Below are 10,100 nucleotides of genomic sequence, written 5' to 3'. Positions count from 1 at the left end.
GGGGCTCAGGCACCCCTGCCCAGGCTGTGGTCTTGGATGGAGGGCACCCAGCCAGCCTGCAGCGGCCCCTGGCGGACCCAGGATGAGCCTGCTCTTTCCATCCCCCCTCCCCTCTGAAGTCGGCGCCTGGTGCCAGGTACTCCGCGGCTTCTTTAGAGCTCGGCTGCCCAGGCCACGGGCAAGAGGCTCCTTCGCAGGCGCTTTGCCTCCAGGCGTGGAGAACGCACGTGCTCTGCGTGTGCTGTGACGACATGGTAGCCAGCGTTGATCGCTCGCTTAGCGTGTGCCCGGCACGATCCCAAGTGGTTTTACGTGAACTAACCTAATCTCCACAAGCCTGTGAGGTGGGCAGTGAAGTCCCCCCTGGGGGAGTGAGGGGCTCGCTCCTGGGCACACAGCAGTGGGCAGCGAGGCCCTGGCTCTCGGAGCCCTTTCCTTTTCCTCTAGAAACTGTGGTTGCATATGACATACAATGTGCTGTCTTGCCTGGTTTTCATGTGCCCTCATGGCGTGAACTACATGAACGCAGTTCTGCCACCACCACCATCTGCCCACAGAAGTCTCTCCGACGTTCAGGGCTCAAAGTCCGCTCCCACCACCAGCGCCCCACCCCCCGCCCTGGCACCACCTTCCCACCTGCTGTTTACAATGGACTCTTAACTTGGGGCCTGGCAGCCTGCGCACACTTCATTGATCTGCTTTTTCTGTGCCACGTACACTGTGCTTTTCTCTTGCCTGCTTTATGATCGACGTGCGTGCGTGTGTGCGCACCCGTTTCTATGGTGCGAAGCTAGCTTCCCCGTCCTGTCCTTGCTCCAGGTGGAAAGTGTTAGTTTTGAAATGATCTCTGGTTTGACCCCTGGTTGGAAGGTCAATAGATGTTCACGGTAGGGAACTTGGAGGATACAGGAAAGCGTGAAGAAGACAGTTACGGTGACTCTTCCGCTACCTCCTAGAGCAGGGGTGGGCAAACTTTTTGACTCGAGGGCCACAATGGGTTCTTAAACTGGACCGGAGGGCCGGAACAAAAGCATGGATGGAGTGTTTGTGTGAACTAATATAAATTCAAAGTAAACATCATTACATAAAAGGGTACGGTCTTTTTTTTTTTTAGTTTTATTCATTTCAAACGGGCCGGATCCGGCCCGCGGACCGTAGTTTGCCCACGGCTGTCCTAGAGACAACGGCTGTGAGCTTGGTGCTGTGACCTAATACTTGTTTTCATGTCTGTAAATAATGTGTTTATAAAGTTAGACTATGTTTGGAGCATGTGGCTTTGTAACCTACTTGTTTCCCATCTCGCCAGGGGAGCTGCTGTGAATCATTAAACAGGAGGTTTGGAATTCAAGGAGCTTGCCTCCCGGTGACGGGCAGGAGAGCGCAGCGCTGTGCCGAGTGCTGAGTGCCTGGCTGGGAACAGCTCTGTGGCCCTGGGAGCCCACAGGAGCGCCCAGGGGGGTGGAGGGGGGCTGGCAGTGTGCTCCCCCAGGTGGGGCTGCAGTGGGTGAGGCAGGGATGACCTCCCTCCAGGAATGTTGCCAGTCACTGTAGTTCCTTAGCAAGAGGACCTGCTGACACCACGGCCTCGCAGCAGGTACAGTCGAAGGCGCGAGCAGGCGGCGCAGGCAGCAGGCCAGCAGAGAGCGCGGGCAGAGATGGTTCCTTGCGATAGCGTTTGTTTCCTTTGGCTGTAACCCAGCCCTGGGATCGCTGGATCCTGTGGTGGTTCTGGTTTTATCTTTCCGAGGAGCCTGCATACTGTCCCCCGCCGGCCGGCGGCGCAGTCCCCACCATTGCTCTCGGCAGGCTGAGCTGCCGCAGGCCTGGTCCTGGGACAGTTCATGGCACTGAGCGAGTGGTGGTTCCTCCTGGGCTCCGGGTCTAGTTCTGTGAAGGTCGTGTTGTCTTTAATTGTGCCGGTCGGTAAAAACGGGAATGTTTTCGAGCAAAACCTCAGAGCTGGGACAGTCACTCAAACGGTCGGTCGCCTTGCAGAGGTCCCCTGACCGTCTGTAGTCCGCAGGCTCAGGAAAGACCTGACCCCCAGGAAAAGGGAAGGAGCGTAGGTGGAAAGTCGGGGAGGTACCAGAATGTTCTGGAAAGCATTCCAGAACATTCCAGAGAATACCAAGTTAAGTTTGTTGCCTAGTGAGTTTTTTAAAGGACCTCCTGCTGCTTGCTGGCCATTTGCAGTGAACAGGCTGTAATTCAGGTCAGAGAAGCCCTACCCAGTTATCGAGTTATTTGTGGACGTCGACTGTGAGGGTGTAATTCTGCAGACAGAAGCGAACCTGTTCTGTAGGATGCGCAGGAGGAGCCTTCTAGTCCCTGTCCACAGCTACAGTAGCTCCATGTGTGCGGAAAATCTCAATGTTGTCCCTCAAACACAGCCTGACATTTGTTTTGGAAAGTTGTTCACAACAGATGGTGGTGGGTCATCCCGAGTCCACTAGGGATGTCTCCGCTGCACGGCCCGTCTCCTATCTCGGCCTACAGCAGACTCTCGCCGGGGAGTGGGTCTCGGGCCCCCCGGGCGGGAGCTCCCGGCCGCCTCTGCCCTGCAGCCCTGGCACAGCAGGCCACACGCGCCCCGCACTCCGGGTGCTCGGGAAGCTTGTGGGTTGAACTGGTGTTCACTCCAGGAGGCGCTCCTGCCCGCCCCTCCCTCCCAGGCGCACTGTGGGCTCCGCGGGCACTGGCTGTGGGCAGCGGTGACCCTGCTCTCTCTGCGCAGGAGCTGTCCAAGATCACCATGCCCGTCATCTTCAACGAGCCCCTGAGCTTCCTGCAGCGACTCACCGAGTACATGGAGCACACGTACCTCATCCAGAAGGCCAGCTCACTCTCCGACCCCGCCGAGAGGATGCAGGTGGGCAGAGGCGCGAGCTCTGCAGGGGGTGGGGGGCGGGTTAAGGAGGCCTGAGACTTCCCTGCCTCCCGCCCCAAACACACGACACGGAGTCCTGTGGCCCAGCAGGCGGCTGGGGAACGTCCTGGAACAGAGGCGGCTGGTCTGGTGTCCTCTGCGTCCTTCCCGCCGTCCCGGTCAGAGCGCCACGGGGTGGGAGGACCCTTGAGCCCCGTGGGGAAGCAGGAGGGTCCAGGAGGGTCCAGGGCACACCCAGGGCTGCTGAGCTGTTCTGAGTCTTCATTTTATTTTATTTTTTAAAAAACCATATTTTTATTGATTTCAGAGAGGAAGGGAGAGGGAGAGGGAGAGGGAGAAACGTCATTGAGAGGGAATCATGGACCGGCTGCCTCCTGCACGCCCCCCACTGGGGATGGAGCCCACAACCCGGGCCTGTGCCCTGACCGGGATCGAACCGTGACCTTCTGGGTCATAGGTCGTCGTTCGACCCCTGAGCCACGCCGGCCGGGCTATACATTACAGCCCGAAGCAGAATTTCAGTGCCTGACAAGGAGCAGGCAAGGCTCTTCTAACCTCCTGGTGCCCGTCTCGTCCACAGTGTGTGGCCGCGTTCGCCGTGTCCGCGGTGGCCTCGCAGTGGGAGCGCACGGGGAAGCCCTTCAACCCGCTGCTGGGAGAGACGTACGAGCTGGTCCGGTAAGATCGCTCACTGTGTGGATTTGCACGATTTGTATAACTTTTAAAGTGAAACGAGAAAAATACATATTCTGAGCATCACCGACGATCTTGTGTGACCAGAGCAAGTTAACAGTTTGGATGTTTGTTTCTGTGATACTTACTATTTTAGGGACGATGCCAAACACATTGAAACCTTGCACAGCAGACATTATAACATGCGGTTGTGGGGATGTCACGATTCCTGTTCTTATGTGGATCGTAAGACGGGATTGGGGTTTATAATCATATGAAATGTCTTTGTATAAAGGTGTCCAGTTGGCGTAAAGGCAGCGAGTGTGTCTGCATCGCCGTCGTGTGCTGGCCGAAGCCTGCTTTGTGCTTCCACCTGATTAGAGATTCACTTGGCTTTAATTTTCTGAGTGTTCCCCTTTCTCTGCACAGTTCTGATCTCATTCATTCCCTGATAGTTGATAGTAGACACACTAGGCCCTTCTATCTGATAGGAAAGGAATGAAACGTTTCAGGCTTCCATTGCTAATATTCTCAGTTTGTGCAACTCACTGAAATTCACGTGGGTGTTCTTTATTTTAATAAGTTTAAATGGCTGGAGTTACAGTAACAGAGGACTTAGCAGTTTGGGTGCATTTGTACAGTTTATATTAACTTGTTCTTTCATCAGGATAATAAAGAATTATTTACTTTGTTGAGTTTGTATAATATTTTTTGACTGAAATGACAGTAATGTACACAATCCATGATGAGAATTAATGACAATGTGACTTTTTCTTAATCTTTAGAGATGACCTTGGTTTCAGACTCATATCCGAGCAGGTCAGCCATCACCCGCCCATCAGCGCCTTCCATGCCGAGGGGCTGAACAATGACTTTGTCTTCCACGGCTCCATCTACCCCAAACTCAAGTTCTGGGGCAAGAGCGTCGAAGCAGAGCCCAAAGGGACCATCACCCTGGAGCTTCTCGAGTAAGTTGGGGCCAAGCCATTTGTATATACACGTACACACGAGTATACGCATCACACCAAGTATACGCATCACGCACGAGTATACACATCACACAGGAGTATATATATTCACACGAGTATACGCATCACGAGCTAGTACAGTGGGGCCTTGACTTATGAGTTTAATTCGTTCCGTGACGGAGCTCGTAACTCAAATTACTCGTATGTCAAATCTTAAAGTGAACGAGTGAGACATGTGATGCTGGGCTGATGTTGTGGCGTTCACTGTGACGTTTGCTGCGCCAAGTAGCGGTGGGGTATCTGAAGCTGGCTCGTAACCCGAATTTTAGCTCGCAACTCAAAGCAAAAAATCGGCCGAGAGACGGCTCGTATCTCGAAAAACTCGTTAGTCGGGACACTCGTAATTCAAGGCCCCACTGTATATGCATCACACACGAGTATATATATTCACACGAGTATACGCATCACGCGCGAGTATATGCATCACGCAGGAGTATACGCACCACACACAAGTATACGCATCACACGCGAGTATACGCATCACACGCGAGTATATGCATCATGAGCGAGTATACACAACCTGCCTGCAGGTAGAAGAACTGAGAGGCGTGGTAATGGCCATTGCCGATTGGTCTGGGTGTGTTTGAAAAGTTAACTTGTTGTTTGGATCTGTTGTGAGTTAGCAAGCAGTTGGCCGCTTTGTGGCGGTTCTTAGGAAACACGCTTTCTGTAGATGGCGCGCTAACGCTTTGTTTAACCGTCTTTCAAACTGGACTCGCTCTGGATCGCTGAGACGGCGTGTGGCCATCGCAGACATCCGGTCAGCGGGAAGTTCTCTGCTTTCCCATAGAAAAGACCTGACTTTCAGTTCCAGGGAAGACAGACTCCGCCCACCTGGGCCTGTCCTTCCTGCTGGCGAGGAAAGACCTGGACGGTATAAATGTCCAAATGGCCCCCTGCTTTAGAGACACGGAGACTCCTCTTCTCACATAAACCAGCGCACAGATATGTACAGTATTCTGTTCACCGTCACCAAAACTGGAAGCAGCCCAAATCTCTTTCAGTGAGTGAATGGAACACTACTCAGAAATAAGAAATTCACACACAGAATTCAAAATGCATCATACACCCTGAGAAGCTAATCTCAGAGGTTATTAGGACATCACCCCACTGCTAGGATGCCCTGGGCATATGTTCCGCTGGAGCTGTCGCCCTGGCCGTCGGACAGGGAACATACCAAGGTCGTAGGTTCCATCCCTGTTCAGGGTGTGCGCGGGAGGCCACCGGTCAGTGTTTCTCTCTCACCAGAATTCAAAATGCATCATACACCCTGAGAAGCTAATCTCAGAGGTTATTAGGACATCACCCCACTGCTAGGATGCCCTGGGCATATGTTCCGCTGGAGCTGTCGCCCTGGCCGTCGGACAGGGAACATACCAAGGTCGTAGGTTCCATCCCTGTTCAGGGTGTGCGCGGGAGGCCACCGGTCAGTGTTTCTCTCTCACAGTGTCGTCTCCCCCCCCCCCCCCCCCCATCACTCCCCTTCCTCTTTCTCGCAAATCAATAAACGTATCCTCAGGTGAGGATTAAAAACAGTGGAGCTTATTCACACACGTGACTTTTTCCCTTTGATGAGCTGAGGGTATGTGCTCTGGAAAGTGCCAAATAATAGGCCTTCATTTTATTTTCTGACTCTAATTTTATTTTTTAAATATGTTCTCACCTAACTTTTGGATGCCTTGGATGGTGATACACATCGAGTGTTTGGAGTTTGGTGGCGGTTACAGGGCAGTTTTTTCCTGAAGCTTTTGCGTCCTTTTAAGAAACAAAGTGGTCAGACGACCCTGCTTTGCCGGAGCCAACACCCCGGAGCCCGCTCCCCAGAGCTCGGAGTGGCTGTCCTCAGCAGTGGCATTTGAGACAAATGCGAGTTTTAAACAAAACAGCACTTCCTGCTTATGTTTCTGGGTTTGGCTTTACTTTTGTTTTTTAGACACAATGAGGCATATACGTGGACAAACCCGACCTGCTGTGTGCACAACATCATTGTGGGGAAGCTCTGGATCGAGCAGTACGGCAACATGGAGATCACCAACCACAAGTGAGGCCCCGCGGGCACCCAGCTCCCTTCCGTGTCACCATCGCTCTCAGTGGCTTCGTTAAGAAAAGCTCTAGATAAACGCAAACAAGCACTATCACTGTTAGAGAGTAGACGTCCATTCATCTGATGAACAGAGTTCATTGCTGTTTCTGATGAGTGTGAACTCGGTGACGATTGAGCTGCCCCGGCCTCGGTGAATCTTAATACAGCCGCTCGCTGTGCTTACGTTGTTGAGTTTGTATAATTCGAGCAGAGGGTGGGGCTGGGGATATAACAGGAAGAGTGGGTTCAAAGCCTCCTTTGTGACCTAAGGCAAGCGTCGTGCGAGCTTGGCCCGTAACAGTGGGACTTCACTTCCCACAGCGCGGGGGGCGGCACATCCCAGATGAAGGGGCAGAGGTGATATCTGGGAAGGCCTCTTCTGGTTTGCAGGTGGCCATGCTGTATGTCTTCACCTGGCAGAGAGAGAGTGCGCGCGCGCATCTCTCCTGTCTCTTCTGAGGGCACTAACCCTCTTCGCAAGGGCTCCACCCTCGTGACCTAATAACCTCCAAACTCCATCTCGTCGGGGGCTAGGGCTTTAACATATGGACTTGGAGACACACATATATTCATTCCATAGCAACAAGCCACTTACTCTTTAGGGCTGTGCTTCACTTTTCCTTGTCGTGGGCCCAGTGGCAGTGCTGCTGGGAACGTCACCATAGTCCTCATTCTCTCCTGCCTCTGCCGTGCTGAGTGGTAACCTGGGCTCCATGTCTCCTTCGTAGGACCGGGGACAAATGTGTGTTGAATTTCAAGCCATGTGGCCTTTTTGGGAAGGAATTACACAAAGTCGAAGGCTACATTCAAGATAAAAGGTAAAGCGTCCATTTAAAATGCTTGAATAGTATAGGTGTAGTTTGCTAAATAGTATTGAAATCTGCTGCCTTAACCTCAGAAAGAAGCATTTCAATACATTGAAATACCTTTCTTACAGGCAATCTTTTTCTTTAAAGAATCCTATGTAATAAAAGGCTAATATGCAAATCGACAGAATTGCAGAACAACCAGTTGCTATGACGTGCACTGACCACCAGAGGACAGACGCTCAATGCAGGAGCTGTCCCCTGGTGGACAGTGTGCTCCAGGGAGAGCGCCTCTCAGCCAGAAGCCAGGCTCATGGCTGACAAGCACAGTGGCGGTGGCTAGAGCCTATCCCGCTTCCGCGGCAGTGCTAAGGATGTCCACCTGCCGGCTTAGGCCCTCTCCCCGAAGTGGGCCTAAGCAGGCAGTCGGACATCCCCTGAGGGCTCCCGGACTGCGAGAGGGCATAGTCCAGGCTGAGAGACCCCCCCCCCCCAGTGCATGAATTCGTGCACCGGGCCTCTAGTCTGATAATAAGCTTCTTTATAATAACAGTCAGGGATAGGTGAGCTCTGGTTTGGTTGCTGGCTGAGTCTTACTGTCTCTCGGCAGCAAAAAGAAGCTGTGTGCCCTCTATGGGAAGTGGACTGAATGTCTGTATAGTGTCGACCCTGCCACGTTCGACGCCTTCAAAAAAAACGATAAGAAAAACACTGAAGAGAAGAAGCACAGCAAACAGGTGAGCCTCCTGGAAGGTGGAAGGGGGGGGGGGCACGTCTTCATCCCTTGGGGGCGGCCTGTTCCTAGCTCTCAATCTGACCTTGTTTCGATCCTGCTCAGGCATATAATTTTCTCCTTGAGTCTTGTTTTAATCCACGTATAAATGAACCTTTTTAACGAACAGATGCTTGTCTCCAGGATTCTTTTTAAAACGTGTTAATTGCCAGGATTCTTTTTTGGTCACATGCTCTCGGGGTGTCTGCTGGTTTTGTGTCAGTGATCATTTCGTTAACTGCCCCAAGAATATAACCTTCGCATGAAGTTCTCATCATGTTCCAGTAAATACTCAACTGAGTTATTCTGCCTTAAAAAAAACACAAAACTTTAAAAACATGAAAACACGAGAGTGGAAGTGGTGGTGATAGTAAAGCCTTGAATGCAAACGCCACTGAGGCTGCAGACACCAAGCTCCTGAGCCTCCTGGCTTGATGGCTGTGGCTTTACCGACGCCCGAGGCTGAGGGCCAGGCAGGAGCTGAGGAGGAGAGTCGGGCCGGCCAGGCCGGGTCCGTCCTGGGGGTGCAGTGCATAAATGGTGCGTTTTCCAATTTGCAAGTTATCCTTTAAAATGTTCTGATTCCGCTCATCTGCTGGGTCCTCCAGGTGAGCGCGTCGGAGGAGTCGGACGAGATGCCGATGCCCGATTCTGAGAGCGTGTGTGTCATCCCCGGGAGCGTCCTCCTGTGGCGGATCGCCCCCCGGCCCCCCAACTCCGCGCAGGTGAGGCTGCGCTTGCGGACACGGCCTCGCTGTCCACGTTCAGCCCCGAGGCTGCTCTTCCCGCGTGTGCAGGCCCTGCTGGTGGGATGCGGCGGGGGGGAGGGGTCCTGACAGGCCCCGGTGTCCCTCGTGGGCTCGGGGTGCAGTTCCCGCTCACCCTGACCCTGAGAGCCAGGACTTTGTGCGGGCATCCCCGTGCCTGGCCCGGGCAGAGGTGTTGGGACGGGGGCTGGTGATTCCTTAGGAGTGACACTGGCTTCATTCAGTGAAGTGGACGCAGCCTCTTGCGGGCCAGCAGGGAGTGATTTCCATGACGAACGTAGAGAGAACGTTGACGGTGCTGATAGTTCTACCTAACGATGCGGCGACACGGGGTGTCCACTCGGTGAGGCCTGCTTCCAGGTGCCTTCGGGCCGATACCCACAGGCGGCCCCGACGCCAGTGGAGACGGGCACGGTCCTTGCCTGACACAGGCGGGTCCCCGTCAGATGAGACCCGCTCCGCCGTCCGCGGGTCCCCTGGTGCCCGGTGTCCTGGCACCTGCTCACGCGGCACCTGCTTCTTGCAGATGTACAACTTCACCAGCTTCGCCATGGTGCTGAACGAGATCGACAAGGACATGGAGAGCGTGATCCCCAAGACGGACTGCCGGCTGCGGCCCGACATCAGGGCCATGGAGAACGGGGAAATCGGTACGTGGAGGGCGGTGCCGCGGGAGCGTGGTTCTTGGCGGTTGCTAGCGTCCTTGGAGGACACGCACTTTAGTCTCTCAGGTGTTTGTTACGTCCTAGGCAGACCCCCCCCCCCCCCCCCCCCGGCTGTCAGTCTCCCTTGCTCTCGCCCACACTCGGAGGGCCCACGAGGACAACCAGCCCTTGGAGACATGCTTCTTAGACATTTTTAAATTAAAATGTGATTTAAATTTGGTAACTTTGTTTTAAGTTTGGAAAGCTGAGGTAGACTGTACTAGCTCCATGGTCAGGCCAGTGCCCCTGGTAATTGCATACACTCGGTGTAACCGAGGCAGTGTCGTCGTTCCTTCTTCAGTCACACTGGCATTCACCACGCTGTTAGCTTCAGGGGCAGCATGGTGGTGAGACGTTGTGTGACTTAGTGATCCCCCGTGA

At 53.7% G+C, this 10,100-nt stretch overlaps 1 protein-coding gene across 1 annotated transcript in view; it reads left to right on the top strand.

Annotated features, from left to right (window-relative positions):
• The window catches only part of OSBPL1A (oxysterol binding protein-like 1A), a 119,070-nt gene that overhangs the window by 97,051 nt on the left and 11,919 nt on the right, over positions 1-10,100 (top strand). Inside the window, exons 18-25 of the mRNA XM_014546152.1 lie at positions 2,735-2,869; positions 3,468-3,565; positions 4,345-4,527; positions 6,521-6,628; positions 7,399-7,488; positions 8,087-8,213; positions 8,857-8,973; positions 9,542-9,665. Coding sequence (XP_014401638.1) covers positions 2,735-2,869; positions 3,468-3,565; positions 4,345-4,527; positions 6,521-6,628; positions 7,399-7,488; positions 8,087-8,213; positions 8,857-8,973; positions 9,542-9,665 — 982 coding nt within the window. The remainder of the gene's footprint in view (positions 1-2,734; positions 2,870-3,467; positions 3,566-4,344; positions 4,528-6,520; positions 6,629-7,398; positions 7,489-8,086; positions 8,214-8,856; positions 8,974-9,541; positions 9,666-10,100) is intronic.

The sequence above is a fragment of the Myotis brandtii genome, unplaced genomic scaffold (assembly GCF_000412655.1).
Source record: "Myotis brandtii unplaced genomic scaffold, ASM41265v1 scaffold433, whole genome shotgun sequence".
Classification (NCBI taxonomy): Eukaryota; Metazoa; Chordata; class Mammalia; order Chiroptera; family Vespertilionidae; genus Myotis; species Myotis brandtii.
Note: the sequence above shows the minus strand (reverse complement) of the source record. Positions and strands in the feature narration are given on the sequence as shown.